This window comes from Phycodurus eques, chromosome 1, assembly GCF_024500275.1.
Source record: "Phycodurus eques isolate BA_2022a chromosome 1, UOR_Pequ_1.1, whole genome shotgun sequence".
In the NCBI taxonomy this organism is placed as follows: Eukaryota; Metazoa; Chordata; class Actinopteri; order Syngnathiformes; family Syngnathidae; genus Phycodurus; species Phycodurus eques.
This window is the reverse complement of record NC_084525.1, coordinates 3,718,811-3,740,903: the sequence shown is the minus strand read 5'-3', so window position 1 is coordinate 3,740,903 and position 22,093 is coordinate 3,718,811. Positions and strand designations below refer to the sequence as shown.

Genomic DNA, 22,093 nt, shown 5'->3' with positions numbered 1-22,093 from the left:
AGTAAAATCCCCCGCTTTGGAGGGGAAACGCAATGTGTGAAGACCAGGAACAGGTGTGCGCTTGTTTGCGTGTGTTTGTGTGTGTGTGTGTGTAGGAGAGGAGCGTGGGGCACTTGTGTATTTCCCTTTTAACAAGAGCAATAAAGGGACTTCGACTCTGCGAATTTGCGTCGAACAGATGCAAGCGTTTTGGTCTGCTGTGCTTGACGTGATGTTGATTCGTTCCTGATTACGGACCCTCCCACCCTTCCCAACACGAACCAACAACTCAAATTACAAAGTAGTCGACACGCTGGCCTCCAGCATTAGCGCAATACTTGTGGAAAGCGGGGACAGGAAAGAAGAAAGCGGGCAAAAGTGCTTTTTGTGTTGTGGCCAATGAAGGAACAGTAAAGGGAGAAATATGGCAGAAGTTTGTGGCCTGCTCATCCTGGGGGATGTTTTCACCCACCCCCTCTTTCCCTCCCCTTCCCAACTCTGTTTAATGTCTGCCATTTGAGAGACTCCGGAGGGGCTGCACCTGTTTGCCTCTTGGCTAGGAGCCTCCAACTCCCTCCTCCTGCCGTCCCCCCCCCCCCCCCCCCCCCCCCCCCCCTCCTCCTCCTCCCGCCGCCTGCCTGGCTGCCACTCACGCTGCAGCGCCTCCTGGGAGGGAAGAAGTGAGGCGAGGGGCGGGGGGTTGGGAGAAGAGGAAGGGAAGGGACGGGAGTGAGGGAGAAGAGCGGGATTGCGTGTGGTGGAAGGGATAGCTGGAGGGCTGGAAGGCGCCCGGGAATAGGAGCGGAGATGTCGGCGTGCAGAGAAAGCGAGAGACAAGGAAGGAATTTAACTTCCATGTCCACTTTCTCACACCCACCTTCCTTTTGTGGAGCTTGTTCTCACAAGTTTTATTCACCACGTTCTCTTTTCAACTTTTTTTTTTTTTTTCCTTCTCTCTCATTCTCTTTGACCTGTCATCTCTTGCACAAACACAAATCCATTCTCCAGTCTTTCTCCAAACGTCTAAGATCCCTTCCTCTCTTCCAATTTCCTCTTCTCTCCTTTGTATTCCTCCCTTCCATTTGCCTGTGATGGGACTATGTTGACCAGCTTCACTTCCAAATGCCCAAAATGTTTGCGCTCGTTTTTTAAGTGTGAATTTTTCAAATATCCACTCACTGGCCACACCATTAGGCACACATGCACAAGATCAAATACCAGTCCGGTATTGAAAGTAATTTTGTCCTAGTTGTGATAATTGACACATTCAGTGACATATTAGTTTAACAATATGTTCATTGTTGTAGTTGGCAGTCATGTAGAACTGCTTCTACACCCATAGCTGTTTCTGTTTAGTTGTTGCAGGAGGGGAGGGCGGTGATTCAATGGCAGCCACAATATAGATACAGCGTGCACACAATATGCTTATTTGAGATGAAATACTAACTTGTGGCCACAACATAGGTATAACGTGTGCACAAAATACTGTTTTGTGGCCACAAAGCAGCTGTGAATCCGTACTGGATAGTTGGGTGAGCAAATCGAAAGCACCTTCTCTAGAATGTTAAGATAGAGCTAGAGGACAGATGAGAATAGTATGACATAATTTTTTCTTTGGGCTGGGAGGAGCTCCAAAGATATTCTCAAAAGCTGGCATTTCAGGTTAACGAGAACAACAAAGGAACTACTAAATAAAATAAACTACTAAACTAATTTTATTACTGAATAAAAGTAGGGCTGTGAATTTCAAAATCAGAAGTATTAAGTGTTCAAATAAAGTGTTTAACTTCAGAATCATTCTTTGAAAAAAAAAAATGCAGATAATACTTCATGTTTTGATCATATGGTTAGAAGCAAAATCATGCATTGTAAAAATGCATTATACATAGGTAGAAGGATTTTCCAGAATTTTTAGGTCAACTTTGGGGGTGCGTATTATACATGGGTGTGCATTATACACGAGAAATTACAGTATTTGGTGGGTACAAATTAGAATGTTGTGCGTGTTATACCTATATTGTAGCCACAATTACAACATTTCCCCCCATATTGTGTCTGGGGCTACATAGTTTGTCATACTTTGGTCAGCTTGTTTAATTACAAGAAATAGTCAAATATTAGATGTGGAAAATGTTAAATGTACTGCACTTATATAGCGCTTTATCTACACTCTCGCAGTGCCCAAAGCGCTTTACAAAGCCTCACATTCACCCATTCACACACATATTCATACACGAATGGGCGGCTGCTGCTGCCATGCAAGGTTCATTGTCTTGCCCAAGGACACTTCGACATGTCACACAGCCGCAAACTTCAACCATAACATCAAAACTAAGCAGATGTTTGAAAGTTGAGTTGTTTTTTTTATTTAAAGGCTCTCGGAACTTCATAGAATGCGAAGGTGTACCTAATGTTGTGGCTGGCGAGTTTCATCAAATAACATGATATAGGCATGAGAAGAATCGAAAAGATAGTCAAAGGTGCCATCGTATCCATGCTGTATACGTTTGACATCGCTGAATCAAATGATGAGTCATCTGAAGTTTAGCACTTGTTGTCTTGGCATATTTCAGAGTTCTCACGTCTCTCTTGTGTGCCTTGTTGTACAGAATCGGGGCCGCCTGGCTGAGAAGCGCACCATCCCGCTGCCCCCCAACCGTGTGCCCAAGAAGGAGCTGGCCTCCATCTTCAGCAGTGACGACAGTGAAGGGAGCGAGCGGGCCAGTGGGGATCACGGCCTCATCAAGCAGGAGGACGAACTTCATTACAGTATAGTGCGCAAGAGGTACGTCGACTGAAGAGCAACACCGCCGTGTTTGATGTGTGACTGATTAGGTATTGTAAGGTTGATTGGAACACGTGTTCCAAGAACATAGTTTTGGCTTTTGCTCTAAAGGCCTGCTGTTCCTGTCTTGATACGATGTTGAGCCGTTCATGCAATTTTCACATCGTCCGCAGCGTCGCTTGGTCTGTGCTCAAGCTCTAATACGCTAGTCGCTATGACCTCATGTCATGTTATTGCACTTTTGCAGACTATACTCATCCTGATAGACATCCTTTCTTGCAGCCCATTTAACGAAATTGAGGATCTGAGCACGCAAAGTGATTAATTAATACAAACAGAATAAATTAGACGAGGATTAATGGAAGGAAGAAGGGGTGCTGCCCAAAGCAACCCTGCTCAAATTAAAAACTGCGCTGTCTGGCATCAGCAAACACATCCGGCCCACACTGGCAGTTCTGTTCATCACGGCGGGATAAAGTCAGAATGTTTGCAACTTATAAACGTCTCTGAGAGTCTGCTTGGTGAAAGAGTGGCTAGCTCTGCTGCCTCACAACAAGAAGATTCTTGAGTTCAATTCCAGCATGGGCCGCTCTGTGCGCCTGACTGTGGGGCTTTTCTGTGTGGAGATTGCACATTTTCACAATGCCTGCGTGCATTTTGTTCGTGTACTCCGGTTTCATCCCACAACTAAAAATATATGTCAGGTTAATTTCCAGGTAGCGGGCTCAAGATCTGGATTTGCTACATTGTTGCTGCCCACTGCTCCTCAGGGATGGGTTAAATACAGAGAACTAATTCTGCAACCCCCCCCCCCCCCCCCCCCCCCCCTCCCCATCAGCCCCCCCACACACACAGTCATACACAGGCACGGCGAGGGTCAGGGCGAGGTCATCTCACTCAGATGAGCCTAAACGGGCTGTTGCGCTTGATGATTGTAAATTAGATGTGATTTTGCTCACACTCCATGTGACTTTTTAGAAGAGGCGTCACATGAGTTTGCGATCGCTTGAGGTGTGAATAAACCGATTTTTGCAATTTAAAAAATCTTAACAGACTATGGATGAATATAATGCAGCGGCCGTTCATTGATTAACCTCAGAAAGTCCCCGGCTGCATTATTAGCAGCTTGCGCAAGCTCATTAGCACAGGGGATGTTTTTCATGTCTTGAGACTTGCGTGTGACACAGCGGACAGCACACCAACTGTGACGATTTAAATGGATCCACTAACCTCATTTAAGAGGGCTTCCCCTCCCCCTGACACTTGCGCCGCTGGCGTGTTAAGATGATAATGAATTTAAAGAACACTTATGACTAATATGTCAGGCTTTTACCCTTTCGAAAGGCGACGGACTCGCTGGAGCCGCAGCGCCGGTCTGTCATGGGCATCCGTCTCGGTTCCGCTTTATCCGCCGATGCAGGTCTGGACGAAAGGGATAATGGGATGTCCAATCACAGAAATGTGATTTCCATTGACCGCAGCTTCGTAAGTGAGTCGCAGAAGGGTCTTAACAAATTGGATTTGCCCAATGGATGTGAAAAATACAGGGCGCCTGCCGTGTGTGTTTGTGTGTGTGTGTGTGTGTGTGTGTGTGTGCGAGACGGCGTGTGTATCATCAACGGCGGCTGCGACGTGTGGCACACTCTCGCATGCGACGACCTTCATCTAAATTGAGGCCGAACGTGTCAATCCAAAATATGTCATCTTAAGTTAACCTTGTACAGCTTAATAGGCTGAAAAAAACTTTTGCCTTTATTTCTTCAGTCCTTCACTTTATGTTCACGGTGAGCCACAGGTGACTGAAACTACAAATTGCAGCAGGACTAGTGGATTGAGGATAATAACGCCGGTTAATACATCACCGCCTAGCGTTGTAATCTCCAGGATCTATTAGCAAGGGCACAAGAAGGGAGCTCCTTGATGTATTGCACTTAAAGTTCCGTAAAATTTCAAAGACTAAATACTTGATCTTGTTAACTTTGGAGAACAGTGAGCCGTCAAATACTCGCGGTTCACTTTTTTTTCATTTTAATTTGAATCTTTCTATTGTTTTTACTTTTTTTCCAGGGGAACTAACTCCATAAAACACATATTGTCAGGTTTATCTCCACTTTTTTGGTTTAAAAAAAAAAAAAAAAAAATACAAATAAATTATAATTATAAATAGATTATCCGCAGATTTTGGCTATTCGCGGTCCGGCCTGGTCCCTATGCCCCGTGACTAGTATAGTTTTCTGCTACCCAATGAAAAAATAATAAAAAAACCTGCCTTAGTTTTTTAAAAATTTTCAGTTCATTTAAAGATTGATTAAAAAGTGCTGACAAACAGTTTGGGTGATTACCCGGCGACCATCCCTGGAACCCGCTGATGTCTTCTGTTGAGCCTCCTGGGGGGGGAAAATATATATGCATACCCAGAACACATCATTTGCCACTTAATCACCGTCATTTACGAGAAATGTAATATTACTGAATACCGACATCAAAAACTGTGAGTTTTGTTGTACTAAAGCGGCTCCAACTACCGGAGACAAATTCCTTGTGTGTTTTGGACATACTTGGCAAATAAAGATGATTCTGATTCTGATTCTGATAAGACCTATCGAACTTCAGAGAGACTAATAATCATACTAAATGTGGCAAACCAGCTATTAAAGAGACTAGGGACCTCACTTAAATGAGCAAATTGAGTTCATGGTGCAAAGTATGTGGCAAATGTTCCAACCCATTTACTTTAAATTATGTATAATTTCCAATCCATCTCTCCATAGGCAGATTCATGCGTAATTTGCGCAAATGACACTGTTTGATTGTACTTTTAAAAAAAAAATAAAAATAAAAAGCTACAGAATGTAGGTTTTAGTTTACCCATTCAAGGGAGAAAGCAATAGAATCAGCAATATTCGAGGTTTTTCTGGGTGCAGTACAACCGTTTGAAGGCTTGGACTTAAATGAATATAATCATTGTGCTTTCTTGAAAACGCAGGCCGCTTCGTGTAGGATCGGTTTATATTTTTACATGGTTACATTGTTGTCAATTTGAGTAATAACCAACACTACGGAAACAGTTTATGTCTACCGCATTCAACATTTTGTCTTGTGGCTGCGTTCCACAACTGTGCCATACCTTTTTCCAGGAAGGGGTCATGGACAGTGTGAATTTACTGGAAATGTCTCTCTTCAGAGTGTTAATTAGTCAGCTTCGGGGGGTGGCTTTACGGCTTTCTGGAAGAGCTTTTTTGTTTGAAGTCATTTTGGGATTGTTGACGCTTGTTTTCCGGGGCAAGAAAAAGTTGCAAAAGTCGGTATTTGAGTTGGTGTTCGCTGCAAGTAACTCATTAATTCCACACCAGGCACTCAAAAATCTCCAATTTGAAGGCAGCTTGTGACACGATGCGCTCGATCTCTGTTTTACTCGTGACAGAATTTTCCTTCGGGTTTTCTCACAAATCTAATCTAAGCACAGTGCAATGTGTCAAAAAAGTGTAGGCAAGAGGAGCGATGACTAACACAGAGTGCAACGTGGGCGTGGCCAAAATCAGTGACACCATTCCCATTGTAGTGACCTTTAGTTCCCGAGGAGCAACAGCACCAAGAAGTGAAGAGGAGGGACCGTTGCTTATGATATTTCTTTCTATTCTTACTTATTCCCTCTTCTGCTTGCTTGACTCTCAGTTGTGCGTTGTCTTTCATAGCTGCAAGCAGCCGCCCTATTATATTTTAATAATAAAATCAAAAAAAACCTTGCATGAGCTAAATGAATGTATTGGGTGAGCAGTCCTTTTTGTGTGTGTGCGCTGCAGAATACTTTTTCGGCCATGGAACAAAGTTCCATGGCCGTATCTTAACAGGTGCATATTGGATGCGTTTGAAGTTTAAGCACCCCAAAAATTCTATGCCAAAAAATACACCTGGACGTTGGCAAATCATGCAAGCTGTCAGCGCTCATCACGCGTAAGCCATGTTTAGCTGTTACCGGTTTTAGTTCTCCTTCCTGTTTTTTTTTTTTTTTTTTTTCATTGCTATTGATTGCCTTGATAGGCATACTGGCCGGAGGCATTGATTTGCCTTTTGTGAACAAAAGACTTTGATTTGGACCTTCTGTGAGCGGTAGTGCATGTAGAATGTTTTATGCAAGTGTTGTTTTTAATGTTTCACATTACATTAGTGCCCGATTTCATTTTATACTAATGTTGCACGGGTGGCAATTTAAGAAAATGAAATGTGTGAGGTGCATCAGTTCTTTTTCATTTCCCACCAAATTGAGGTTGGGCCAGCATCGCGGAACTGATGGACGTCAAACTTGGCAGTACCACTTAGACTTTTGCTGCATGGAGGCTGTCGCGGGTTGTGTATTCGGACTGCTTCGGAGGGTACGCCTCAAGTAGCTCTACAACCACAATACATCCCACTTCTCGCTCTTTCTCCTCCACCTTCGCATCCCTGCGGTCCGTCTGTCAGCACTTTGCCAGTGGCGGTGCGAGACGTGGCGTCAGGGTGCCTCCGCCGCCAGCTCTTGCCAGCTCATGCTGTGACCTCCAGCATCGCCACCTCAGACTCTGCTTGCCAAGGCCTCAGCGGGGTACCGCTTGGTGTTCATGCCGAGTCCTTTCCTGTTCGTCTGGACTATTCTCAGTGGTAGTTTCCTGTCGTAAGGGAGAAGGAGCACACAAAAGAGTCCAGCCGCTGTATTTTCTTTATTTGGAGGGGGGAAAAAAAACATTTGGAGTAAAAGGTAACGTAGTTAAGCGGCCATGCATGATTTCCCCCAATCGTATCTATTGAAGAAAAGCTTGTTCACTTGGTCTAGTGCTGTCGTGTGACATGATTATAGTGTCTTGTTATAATGCTATTATTAATACTTGTATTAGCAACCTCAGTGTCTGGGTCAGTGAGTCTCCGCTGTGGTTCCAGATGAAAGGGCGGAGCCAACCAGTTCTGGGATAATCTTAGGATGAAATGGCGGCTCGTGCCCTTATTAGCGACCAGGCCCGACGTTAATATAACACCCCGCTCCCCACACCCTATCCCTCCTAACTCGGGTCTTAGCGCTCCCGTGGGAGCGCTGACTCAGGTGACTGGCTCTTAAACTCCTTCTCCATCCTCCAGGGCGGGAGTGTGACCTTGCCGCCATCCACTGAAAGGAAAGGGGGGCGGGCTGAGGGCGGCCAGACGGGGGTGAAGATCGGCTTCAGCCCCTCATTAGTCCAGGCGGCACAGCTCAGGAAACGTGCGCTAATTACTCCACTAACAACGCCCTTGCCTTTCATGGCTTAGAGCGGCCGCCTCGCCACAGGATAATAACCCTATAACCTCCTTGAGAAGTTCACGATAGTATTATCATGATTAGTTTGCGTGATGGAGCGAGGGTGGCCGTAGGTTTGCTGCGTTAGGCGTTGTTTGTGAGCATTTGTGGGTGAGACTGATATAATAAAACAAATCCCAATGGAAAAAACAACATCTTTTCCGCATCTCCAGAGTACGGACGGCTTCTAATTATAAAGTTAACGTCACAAAAAGACATCTGTCATTATTGTAAAACGCTTGCAGTTTACAGGCCAATCAAAGATCTCCGTGCTTAGGTGGTGACTGTCTGACTGTTTTCTTGAGTCATTGCTTGTGTGTGACTGAAAAATGGCCGGCGAGGCCAGCGTTAGGCCCTCGTCCCTGCCCCTTCATCTTTTCTCTTAGCGTGTGGAAAACAGCCTGGCGGCCCGCAGCCTGACATTACGGCGGCAGCCTGTAATCATGAGGCTGTAAAAAAAACCAAGTCCAGCAGCCGCAAACAGTGTGGCATCGTCATAGCGGTGGCAGCTAAGAACCATTCACCACTTCTGTCCAATAAACGCTGCTTTGCCGAGTCATAGCGGACCCCCTTCAGAGACTCTTCGACTTTGAATAAACTTGTGAGTTGACATGACATACATTGCGACATGTGAGGATGCTTACAAAATCAAAAAGACGGGGCAGGGGAAAAAATGCCTTTTGAAGGTTTATTTGCTTGATAAAATGAGAGAATAATGAATATATTAGCTTTTTGGAATGTCAGCTTAAAAAAAACCAACAAAAAAAACAAGAATCATGCCTCTGCTTCCACAAGCTGTTTGCCATTAAGTGTGACGACACTTCCACTACACGACTGCTCTACTCCCCCTGAATGCTAAGCGGCTATTTCCCATCATTATGGCATTTAATGCGATCAGGATGGTAATCAGATTGCAAATGAAATACCCCCCTGACACACTTGTGTGGGTCCGCTGGCGAGGAAAGAGGTAATTGATGGGGAATTGGGCAGCTTCAGCCAACTTGGGGAGGTAAAGCCATTTCTTGCTCCTTTTTTTTTTTTGTGTGTGTGTGTGCCTAAAGCAAGGCTAAGGAAGAATGGACTTTTTGTGCGCCGGGGCTCCCCTTAAAGTGAAGTGGATTTAGCCATGCCAGTGAACATAACGTAATAAACACTAACAGCACTCGTTGGTGTCATATCATCAAGAAATAAACACGGTCTGATTATTGTAGTGTGCCGCAAAGTATTAGACAACATTGACCACAACTCCGAACAGTAACGTTAGCACTGCTGCTTGCGCGAACACCCCATCAGCCGTGCCGGGAATATTCAAAGTTTGGCAATTGTGGTTGCCCCTGACTTGGAATGTAAATAAAAGGAAGCATTCATTTTACCGTGGCTCAAGTTTGGCAGACCTGGTTTGAAAAAAAATGTTGTCTTTATACTTCTCGAGGTCTTCAATCTAAGTTCTGCCGCACACCGAGCGGCCCGGCAGAACGCGACTATTCTGGACAAAGAAATACCGCCGGTGACTCACACCCAAACGACGTAATCCCACTCGCTGCGGCGGAAAAAGTGAGGGACCGCTACTTGTGTGGAGGAAGACGCGAAAATGCATGACAATAAATATAATATCAATGATATAATATGTCAAAATATAACGATCACTTTTATGGAAGAAATGGAGCATTTTTTCATTTGGACCAAAGAGGTCTATTTCAGCTCTGCAGAAAGAGCCACTGGTACCCAACATGTTTTTAAGTTAACGCAAAACTTTCTTTGCTGTTGTACAAATCACAAAAAGTACAGTATAATGGGAGATATGTTCTTCACCCACAACACATGAAAATTAAAGATATAGAGACCATGTCATTATTTCAAAAAATAGTTTCACCCCTCCCACATGCGATAAACACATGAAAAAACACATGTGTGCAATCTTCAAGATTCCCTTCAAACAGCTGGGATAGCGGCATCTGTCTCAGAAGCGCCATAATCAGGTTTTAAGCTGTTAAACTACTTAGAGGTTGTGAATATGTTGGGTAATAGATCTTAGTATGGAAGATGAGTGGGGGATGAGAGCCAAAAGTGCTGGATGCAGTAGTCTGTCAGAGTGTATGACACACATCAGAGCTAAAGAGCCAGTCCACAACACAGCCACCTGTAGCTGCCGAGTTTACACGTAGCGCCCTCTACACGGAGCCTTTCTGTTGTAAGTAGAGTGTGAAAAAGTTGATGTCACACTGGTTTTGGATTTGTGGATTTCCGTTTGAGGCTGCTTAACGGTTTGTTTCTCGTCTCTTCCTCTCATGTGTGCGTGCGTCAGTCGTGACAGCGACCTCTCTACAATCATCTCCAACCTGCACCACAGCAGACAGCACGGCATGCCCGAGGGCCAGTCAGCCTCCGACCACAATGCCAGTACAGGACACACAGGTAGGACCTCCGGTGATGTTGCGTGCGTGCGTGCGTGCGTGCGTGTGACTAACACTGGCACATTCCCTGTAACATTTAAACATTCTTTTATTTGACTCTAATTTGTGCAATTGGGGGATTTTGCCATGAGCTTATTCCTCCATCCTGAAGGTCGCTCTCCTGTCTGTTACTTAATGTTCTTCTGACATTCTGTGCGGCACTCCGGGATTTATTTTGGGGTTAAAAGCCCTGTTTCAAATCACCTCAGAATAAATAGCTTTGTTTGCTATTAATCCAAATAATCATGTGAGTAGAGGAACCATTGTGTGCTAAACTAAGAGCTTACAGACAGAACACAGACAGCGTTTAGTCGCAGCTATTTGTCAAGTAGCTCGTGTGAGGATATTCTGCTGCCATTAAAGACATATGGTTGGAAAACGACCTCACTAATCAGCTATTATCACGCCGTGTTTGGATGTTTCATGCCACTCTGGGTTAACAGTGACATATGTGTTTTTAGCGTAAGCTAAACACACAAAAAGCGCATCCTTTTCATTCATTATTAGATGCGTAACACTTAGCAAAAGCATTAGCGGGTCCACAAGCGACGGCCCGATTCACCAAGTCTTTTATCGTAGAAATCCACAGTCAATTGTCAGTATGTTTGCTTGAGTCATAAATGAATAGTCACAAATGTGATATGAAATCCAATTGAGTTGTTTCGCAATGGATCACCACCTGGACGATAGCTAATATATGTAGACGTTAAACAATGAAAAAGAATTGAATTATCATCCTATTGTAATTCATTACATCCATTGAGGTAGTGAGGATAATAATCATCATCATCATCATCATCATTTTTATTATCCTCACTAGGGTATGGTTGTGTGCAGGAGCCTCTCCCTGGCGACCAGTTCAGGGTGTACCCCGCCACCCTGAACTGGTCGCCAGCCAATTGCAGGACACATATAGACAAACAACCATTTGCGCTCACAATAATAATAATAATAATAATAATAATAATGAGTATTGTTATTATAATAATCATCATCATAAATGCATCAATAATTGAAAAATAATACCAGATGCTCGCTGAAGTCAACAACCTTTGGCATTGTCTCATAACTGAAATAAATAGCTCAAAACACCCAAACAATTTGGAAAGCATTCTCCCCAAGCCATGTATAATTCTTGGAAAGCTCTCTCATTAATCATAAATGGATTTCTTATGGCATGGTTTGATGATAATGTAATACTAAAAAAAAAAAGGTCACAGAAAAAAAGCAATTGCAATATAATAAAATACTAGATACAAAGAAGTACTCATTTAAAACAAAATGTGTTAGTTAGTGCATATGTAGTAGTTAAAGTGTATCCAAATAGTTTTTAGCATCATACAGGCAAAGATTAATGTTCAATTACACAGTTGGGTGTGTGTGAAGTTTTAGAGCTGTGGATTACTCTACTGGAATGCCTATGACGGCAGATAAAATATACATTTTCTTCCGCTTGTAAAGTGCAGATTTGGGGGCGACACCCTAAATCTGCCCCCGCAGCGACCCTGCCCTTTCTCATCCTATTAGCCATCGGCACAGCAAGCGGCAAATCAGCTCAGACCCGACACCTCCATACCCTCGCTCCCTGTTTGCTCATCTCTTTTGTCCCCAGGATTAATTGTCCATACGGTACGTGAGAGCAAGGCATTGTGGGAATTAATTTGCTGCTAGTAGACAGGTACCTTCTTACGACCCAAGACTGGAATGTATTCCACCCCAAATACTATCTTAATCATGTTCAACCTGACGAACAAATCCGAGTTCTTGAAAAGTTGCGCTAATACACTGCTACTTTGAAATATGAGTTTCATTCATTCCGTGACCACGCATGTAAATCAAATCACTCATATCTGAAATCGTCTTTCCCCTTTGAAATGAATGGAAACGCCATTAATCAATTCCAACCTCTCCCCCCAAAAAACCTGCTAATTTTGTAGTGGGTTTTTTTAAATAAAAAAAAAATAGCACTCTATAATATTCTACTTTATAAATATAATACAGTAAGGACATCATTAAATAGAATACTCCTTACAAAATTCAGCCTCACAGAGGATAAAGAATATATGACTGAGTACTGTTATATTGAATGTCGAAATGTGTTGCTGCACCATTTGTGGTCAAATATCAGTTGCGCAAAGGCTTATGTATGCATTTCTAATTATGTGTTAGCGTTAGCATTAAGCTAGAAGGCTAACCTATGTGGTTGTTTTTAAATGCACAACGTGTATGTTTAGTTTTACAGTAAACCTGAACTGGGAGTGTCAATAAACACTTTTATTGCCGGACTCGGGTCACTGCCACCGTACGGCGCTTCTACCCCAAGTTTGCACTCACAAGGCAAAACAAAACAAATCGACTAAGTGACGGCCGGATTCTCCCAAAACTCATATCTCAAGGCACTGTAAAAGAATACACAAAGGGACGGTATAGATGTGCACGGGTGGAGAGGGGTGTTGGGAGGGCGGGTGGGCTGCTGACAGAAGAGCGGCTGACCACAGTTTACCTTCGCCAGAGGGGGTCGGGGACCCGAAAATCTGCCCGTTTGAGCATTAAAGCGCGATTTAACAGGCTGCCTGCGCGCCTCGCTCCGTGTCTGTAAACAAGTCCAATCCGATCAGTGCCTCTAATTCTGTCTGCCAGTGAAATTAGACGCACACACATTCACAAGCACACTATTACACACGAATAGCGGATAGCTGCACGGATGCGTGCCCGCGTGAAATCAACGCAGGTTAGGATTGACGACCAAATACACATGTGGGTGTCTATGCGCGTTTTAGAGCTGGGGATTATTCGACTTTACTCTCCTGTCAACTTGGCAACTTTACACTGAACTGTGGAAAAGGAGCATTAAAGTGTGCACAAACGAAAACAGGAAGTAGATGAGGCAAAAGAGAAGCGTAGAGAAAGCTCACAGCAGAGAGACGCTGTGGTGGAAGAAACATTTGGAATTGGTGAGACGGGAAAGAGAGATGAATGAGTGTGGCGGCGGCATCGGGGGAGAGCTGGCGGCAGCTATGGTGGCGGCCAGCGCCGCCTGTGTGTGTGTGTGTGCGTGCGCGCGCACAGGGAGGAAAGGAGGTCGTCTCTGTGCCGGAGTAGGCCGTTAATTAAATCTGAGGGACAGACAGGAAGGCTGCCTCCCGCCTTCTCTTCTCCTTTCTATCCCTCCCTCCTTCCTTCCCTCGTTCACGCTCTCGCTCCCCAGCCGGCGGCTATTCAGAGGGTCTGTGAGCGGCGATGGGGGGATGCGGGGATGAAGGAAGGGAAGGGAGGGGGGAGGGGGGTGGGTGGGAGGGAGGAGCACGGGCGTCGATGCTGAGAGTCTGGCGGCCTGTGGAGATTGTAAACTGTGGCGCTGTGGTCAGACCGGAGACTCGAACAGGCAGATAAGGTGTTTTGGATCTCCTCCTCCTCCTCCTCCTCCTCCTCCTCCTCCTCCTCTCCCTCCACGCAGACTCCCACAGGCAGTTACAACTTGTTGGCGTGTCTGTGTTTGTGCGTTTAAATGTGTGCATCTTCCCAAGTGTGGGTTTGAGTGCCTGTTTTGTTTTTTGACTCGCATGTAAATCTGGAACACAGCCTGTTTTCGGAAAAGGATTTGTTTTTCTCGGTCTGATCCTGAGTGCAAGTTGCCTTTGAAGTATTACCATCGATTTATTATGTGATACATTGTAAAGGGTTATTTGCAACAAAGCAAACTCCAGGATTTCTCATCCTATATCGAGACAAGGGCGTGTGGGTGGTAAATAGTTTAAAATGGGCTTCAAAGAGATGGCTCTATGAGTTAAAACAATCTCACTGTTGAGGGATTTGCTTAAAAGAACAAGCTCATTGTGTCTGTTTTAGACATGACCTTGTGGTGATTTTTAAAAAAAATGATTTTCTGTAGCACATAAGGTCAAGGGTGAGCTATCGCCTATCCCAGATGACATTAGGCCAGAGACTGGCCTATATATATATATATATATATATATATATACACCCATTTTTACTTTTTATTGTTTAGTTTGGTTAATATTCTCAACAGATTTATGTGAGGATGCTTTTAAAAATGCCACAACCCTAATAACCTTTCTTTTGTTATGGTTATTAATATGCAGTAGTGTTGCCGAGCAACAGGTGCTGTAAGACGCACATGATTGAAATGTGAACAGTCACCTCGAGATTCAACAAAGAACACCGATACATGTTTATTGTTTAAGTTTTTGTTTTGTTTTGTTTTGTTTAGAATCTGCGGCAAGGTGTCCGTCTGGTTAGAGCGTCAGCCTCACAGTTCTGAGGACCGGGGTTCAATCCCCGGCCCCGCCTGTGTGGAGTTTGCCTGTTCTCCCCGTGCCCGGGTGGGTTTTCTCCGGGTACTCCGGTTTCCTCCCACATCCCAAAAACATGCAGGAATTGGAGACTCTAAATTGCACGTAGGTGTGAATGTGAGTGCAAATGGTTGTTTCTTTGTATGTGCCCTGCGATTGGCTGCCAACCAGTTCGGGGTGTAGCCCGCCTCCTGCCCGATGATAGCTGGGATGGGCTCCAGCACCCCCGTGACCCTGGTGAGGAGAAGATGGATGGATGTTTAGAATCTCAACGTTACCTTCAGGATTAAAAACATCTGTTTTAAAAATATGTGTCATGTCCTTGTCATTTGCATTTTACAAGCACCCTGTTCTGCAAATTGTGTGGGACCACTTCAAATCCGAGAATAATTGAATGTCGCTACCAACGGAGATCAAATAATTCCTTGTTAACGGCTTCTTCGGTGTTTATCACAGTGTTTCGCGAATCTAAATGAGCTACGTTACGGCTTCTGGCAACTTCTTAAACACATGCAGCCACCTGTGCACCAGATGACTTAGCAGTTAGTGACACATTTTGTCCTCATGCGGCCCATAATTCTTCTTGAGCTCCACTTCTCTTAATTTCCTCCGTCCCTCGCCGAGTAAAAGAGCAGGACAAACAGACGAGCAGGAGCGCCCGACTGTATCGCTGTGTGTACTTTGCGCACGTTGGCAGCGATGCATCGTCCCTCGGCACGAGCCCAAGCGCCCCCACGTCGCCCCCGTCTCCATCAACCGCCCCGCCCCGCCCCACCCCCTCGCCCAGCTGCATCGGCCCGTGAGCCAATCAATGGCGGGGCTTTCAGGGCTGGCGGAGGCCCCAGCGCACGGAAGGGGGGATCAATAAGTTATTAGCACCATTCTGTCAGCTGTAATGTGGAGATTGATTGGGGGGCTGCGGCTGGCGGCCCACCCCGCGTCCCCGCCTGTCACCCCGCCTTTCCACACGCAGCCCCACCACCCACCTCCCCCTTGCCGGCCTGATAAAGATGACAGATTAACGGAGTAAGAGAGGAATTAAGGAGCCTGGCTGTCTGAGCTGTCACCACGCTGCCTGCGATGGAGAGAGGAGGGAGGAGAGGAAATCGGACTAGCGAGAGAGAGAGAGAGAGGGAGAGAGCGAGGAATGCTGCCTTGCTTGACGGTTCGCCCTCATGGTGTCACATGAAAGGATGGTTTAGAACCCGCTGTTTCCTCTCTGTATTTATCTGCTCTTTCTTTCTCATCTGTTTTTCCTCTCAGTTGGGTGAATTGCATGTATACAGGAGGTGAACTTGTAAGGTTGGCATCTCATCTTGCTGATGGATGTTACATGGCAGAGGATTCAATTCAAAGTGTTTGTATAGCGCCAGATCGCAAGTTATTCAATGGTCTTACGGATTTTTGTACCATTCTCTCCTTTGCGTTTAAATTCAGATGGCCGTCGTGCAGTTTGCGGCGGTAAACGCCGACGTGATGGTTTGCATTTCCAGCGCACTCCGTCTTGGCAGAATGGCTGCGTCAGCACAAACAGTGGCCCATCGTCGCAGAGTGACACCGTGTAACCTGCCAATAATTTCAAGACAGTAAACAAAGGACAACAATGGAGGACAGCCAGTGTATTGTGTTCCTTCTTCTTGGCACGGAGGTGTTCATCACAAATGGAAGACAAGCTTTGTTTTAGAAAAGATGCGTTTTGGATTCTGCCTGTTACTGCTGTAGTCACACAAAAGTGAGCATTATTTGTCGACCGGTAGATGCGCAGTGAATTTCTAGCTTTATGGTTTAGTTACCGTGCACTTAGTTAGGATATGTACAACAACAGGGGTGCCAAAACTTTTGGTAAGTGTGTACCCTTGCAACTTTTGACAATGGAAACATTCAATAAAAAAAACAATTCTAAACTGTACTAAACAAATCCAACACGTGCAATCACTTTGGCGACACTGGTGGGGGCAAAACTAGACATTTTGAGCAGATCCATGTTGGGGGCCATTACTGTAATACTGCCACACTGTCATATCTATTGATGGGCAATAATAACGGTGATAAACGTACTCGTGTTGTTTGCTACATCCCACATCGACGCTTTAAAAAATTTAAATCAGAGCACAGATGATCAAATAAAAATAAGCACCCCCCACCGTAGTGCACAACATAACATAACAAGCACGTGATCGGAAAGAGCCCCGGGTAGCAAACTTGACTATAAGCACCCTTAGTTAGTAAACGGCTTGCACAGATGCTAGCACAGCTCAGGGCTGGGCATTAAAAGGGAGCATCTAAGAAGCCCCATTTAATTGGCTTTAAAAAGCTTGCCGCCCTCAAATCTCTGGCCCTCGGGCACCCGCTCTGGAGACGGCGTGTCTTTAGTGAGGTCAGCTCCAAAGACGACTCAAGTCTGTGTGTTTGATCGTGAGCGTCTCCGGGCGTGGGTGGAAGCATGCTCTGTGCATTTTTGAAGGTAGAAAGGAAGCTTGAGCTAATAGGGATTGTCGCTACTCCTGGATTAGGAAGTGTAGGTTTTTCGAAGGGACAAGATGGAAAAATAAGAACATAAGGATCGTAAATGATTAAAAAAAAAAAAATGGATCGTTGAGAAGGACCTTCTGTGTGCGTGTGTTTATATCTATCCTTGTTCATTAGCATCTTCCTCCATCCAATGTTTTTTTTTTTTACGGTGGTGATGCTTGTGGATCTCCTCAACAAATTCAAACAGGGAATTAAAAAGAGGAGTTGTTGTTTTGTTCATGTTTTTTTCAAAAGTTCCACGTACAGATGTTATGAAAACAAGCTGCAAAAATGCCTGAAGGCGCTGTAATTTGCATTCCATGCCAGTATCATGTGCTTGTACTTCCGGTATCCAAAAGCGTATTTATATATATATATATATTTTTTTAAAATATTTTTATTTATTTATTTTTTTTTCTCTACTTGTCATATATTTGGGTTGAGAATTTGAGTCATGGAAGTAATGTGTCCCCGCTGGTCACAATCAGTAATGCATTACAAAAATAATGACATTGAATGGTGAAATGAAATTACTACCGTGTTTTGCTGGGTATTATTAAACCCCTTACAATTCATTTTAACCTTGTAACCTTGTGTTTTCTCTTGACACGTCCACTTATTGGACATGTGTAACGCTGCCCGCTGACGTTTTGAAATCATCCGCGATTTGAGTCTGCCTGTACGCGATTTGGAATTCAAATGAATTCACAACACTGTACGGGCTAAACTGTGCCATCATTGGGACTATAACCCCTAACTAATTTTTAGATCAGTCAGAAGCCTGCAGAAGGTCATTTCTGTAAATACGAATAGTACGTGTGGCCTGAAGTGAAGTATTGAAAATTAACAAAACAAAGAAGATGCTGTCTTTTTCGTCTACCGGCATACAACAAAACTTCACGTTGTAGGCAGTTTTCCAAAAACACACTTTGATATCAAGCCAAAACTCATAGCAAAATACAAGTGTTTGTTTGGACGGGGCCTGAGCGCGTGACAGAAGTCTGCAAACGCTTACAAACTGTTGCTGTTGTTTTTGTTATTCATTGTTTTTCATGCAAAAATGATAAGAATATGCCATGTTAAAGATGAGACAGAGCCGCCTTTCTCTTTGCAGGAAAAAAAACAAAATGCTCCTCCCTGTCCCTAAAAATACCCTCAGAGCAGTGAAGACAAGGCAGGAAAAGGACAAAACAGAGGAAACAGTTGCTGCTGTGGTTTGTCTGACAGCGTCTGAGAGAAACCCGAGGTGCGCCAGATAAAAACAGACAGAAAGAGAGATGACAAACGCCTTTTCCGTTTCTGCAACGCGGTCTGCATCTCCTCCCTCCGTGATTAGGCCCGTATTGATTTGAGGTGTGTTTGAGGGGGTGGAGGTGTGACGACGGGGCAGGATGGAAGGGAGGGATGAGAGGGGAGGAGATGGCGAGGCGGAGGATGAGGACGAGGCAGCAGTCGGGGGTGCTGTAATTGTGCACGAGATGAGGAAGGGCGAGGAAACGTGTTTGTTCATGGGAGGAATTCAGGTATAGAGAGGTGCTTTTAATGAGGAATTGGAATTCGTGCTGGGCAAAAACAAACATATGGGCATAAAGTAGGCTGAAAGGAATTTAAATAGTTTCTCGCAGGCATGTCCAAACTACAGTATTTCTTCCAAAGGCCGCACACATAAAAATCAAAGCATGCAATGGCAAGCTTTACATTCTTTGCCTTTAATTTATTTAACACAGTAAAAGAAATCTATAATTGCAGGGAAAGATAGGTGAAGGAATAATAAATTGCTTTTGTATATATAAAAACAGCCAAGCGATGACGCAAAAAGACAAGGATTTTTCACGATTTTTGTGGGGCCAGCAACCGTATAGCCCACGACAACAGATCCACTGAGATTGTACTGAGCTGCAGCAGTATTACATATCCAGCAGAAGAGCAATCGCTACTAAATTGACCTTGCAGAAAGTAGAGCAAACAATCACAATTTGGAGGCGCATCTTAATGAATGATGTGTGGGAAAAAAACAAATAGGGACTTGAGAGATGAGTACAAATTTCTGTCTCTTCTCTTCTTCTGCCTTGTCACCCAATGTAGTATAAGTAGTACAATACAGTAAAATGACACGGGGTGTGTCGATTGAAAATTTTGGTGTATGCCGCAGCCCCCTAAAAAAAAACGGATGGCGGGCCGCAAAAAAATGGACGGCAGGCCGCAGATGGCTCCCAGGCCATAGTTTGGACACCACTAGCCACTATTCAATCACAGTCTTTTAGGCCAACATCTGGACAAAGAGGAGAAAAACAAGCAGAGAGATTGGAAGACGCGTATTAAGACCTCAGGACTGTCTGTCAAAAGAGACGTTGGCAAGATGCCGAGACAGAACCCTCGTCCTGTTGTCATATTGTACATGCTTGCACATACGCACATGCATGCACAGAGAAACGCGTACACATCTCCGCACACACTGTGAGTGCGTGAGTGAGTGAGTCGTGCAGATCTATCCAATGTCATCCGAGGCGATTCAGGCCCCCTCTCGTCTCTGACAGAAAATGCACAACTCAAGACGCCTGTGGCTTGCTTCAATAGCTTTTTCTCTCCATCTATTACTTTTTTGGGGGTGTTCTTTAACCCTTTTAACTTGCATCCAAACTAATTTCCCAACAATCAACCGTTCAGGTATACAAAGAGTAGTGCGGCCATGGTTTCCATCCATTTACCCACTGCTCTTCGTGTGTTTGCAGACGACCTTCTAGGCAAGAGGAGAAGCTTCTCTCCCAACAGCAGCAGCAACTCTCCCTCAGACAATAAGAAGTCACGTAGCGTATCCCCCAAAGGTAAGAGCAAGTATTGAATTTATCAGAGGTGGATGACTTGACTCCAGTCAGACTGGAGTCTGCAATTTTAGGACTTGTAACTCGCTTGGCTAAAACTTACAAAAGACGCGGTTTGACTTTGATCTGGTATTCAAACTCAACTTGACTGACTTGAACTACATGACCTGACACAAGTCGTTATGCGTATCGTCGAACATTTTCAACAGTATTTCATTTCAAAGTACTTTTTTTTTTTTTTTTTTTTTTTTTTACAACCCACTGCATGCAACGATGTGTAGTACAGAGGCCACAGAAACATGAAGAGTAAGCCTACTCCATTATGGAAGAAGCTCCGAAGATCATTACCGTATTTTCACGACCATAAGGCGCCCCGTATTAAAAGGCGCAGGCTCAGTTACGGGGTCTATTTCTGTATTTAACACGTACACAAGACGCACCGTATTATTGGGCGCAGGCATGGTAAAACATACGCTAGCTTAAAAAATATGGTAGCATGCGTGCTCGCGTATGTTTTTAAAAAGGCAGCGGGAGCAAAACTGAGTTCGGTTGTACTTTATTGAAGTATTTAACAATGTACTCACGTTATTTTTTTGATCCATCCTCATCTACAAAGCCATCCAAAAAAAAAAAAGAAAAAGGAAAAAGCACATTTTTCATTCCGTCTTGCTGTATCAAACTTGAACAACCTTTACTCTCTTCCTTTTTTACTTACTGGTAAATAATCGGACATGAAATCATTGTTTTTATTTCTACACGTAGTTACTAGACGGCAAATCCTCATATCACACTTTTTTCACAACATGATACAAGTACTGTACAATGAAAAATCATGGATTAACAGGAATACCTTTGGCGATAGTGCAGAAATCCGGTCACCTTCGTCTATTATTCATATTTCTCTTATGTGGCGTGAAACTGGGCGCCCGACGCAGCCAACAGGCTTTTCCCTCTCGGCTCCTGCAGAAAACGTCCGGATTGATGCATTATAGAGCAGGTAAAACCACATACTTACTTACCATACATCCGAGCCCATCCCTGCAAATCCTGAAAATCAGCAACATGCATACAGTACAGGCACGCACACATGGACCAAGTTTTTTTTTTTTTTTTGGATAAACTTTTGATTAGTTATGTTAAAATATAGGAAAGAATGACGTTAACAGGAGCTTTGTCTGGTGACACTTTCAATACTCCTACATAGCACTTACTTTTAGGGTCCATCTCAGCCTCTGAAAGATGCATGTGTGTGTGTGCGCGCGCGTGTGTGTGTGTGTGCGTGTGTGCATATGTGTGTGACAGAGAGAGAGAGAGAGAGAGTGTGTGTGAGAGAGAGAGTAGTGTATGTTCCTTTACCTGTGTGCTTATATGTGTGTGCAATATAGACGTTTTTTTTAACCAAATTTTTACCACACAAGTGAACATTGCTAAAATTCCTTAATGACTCCAACTGCCAATGTTTAGCAAGATTAAACCACACAAAAACAGTTATGTTTAACACAATTTACCAATTTGGTCAATTATGTTTGGAATAATTTGTTCCAGAGCCCAAACTGTCACCCTGATCAAAATGAGTTGCGTAATATTTTATCACTATCTATTGCTTTACAAGCACCGTATAAATAGAAGTTAACCAGTCAAAAACTTTCTTCAAAGGTGCCATATATTACCAAACCAACATCTTATAATATTTAAGATGTAATGTTTTGCTGTCTCAAAGTCTGTACACCATATTTATACCGTACACTCAGTACCTACATATGCAGTTTAAGGATTGAAGTCCATGCCTCATAAATAGAATAAAATGCATGTAAGTAGGAAGAAATAAAAAAAATGTAAATCATGGATTAACAGGAATACCTTTGGCGATAGTGCAGAAATCCGGTCACCTTCGTCTATTATTCATATTTCTCTTATGTGGCGTG

The 22,093-nt window shown here is 44.1% G+C and overlaps 1 protein-coding gene across 1 annotated transcript in view; it reads left to right on the top strand.

Moving 5' to 3' along the window:
• Positions 1–22,093, top strand: part of samd11 (sterile alpha motif domain containing 11) — a 58,461-nt gene that overhangs the window by 11,737 nt on the left and 24,631 nt on the right. The window contains exons 3-5 of the mRNA XM_061672781.1: positions 2,589–2,764; positions 10,375–10,484; positions 20,079–20,171. Of these exons, the coding sequence (XP_061528765.1) occupies positions 2,589–2,764; positions 10,375–10,484; positions 20,079–20,171 (379 nt within the window). The remainder of the gene's footprint in view (positions 1–2,588; positions 2,765–10,374; positions 10,485–20,078; positions 20,172–22,093) is intronic.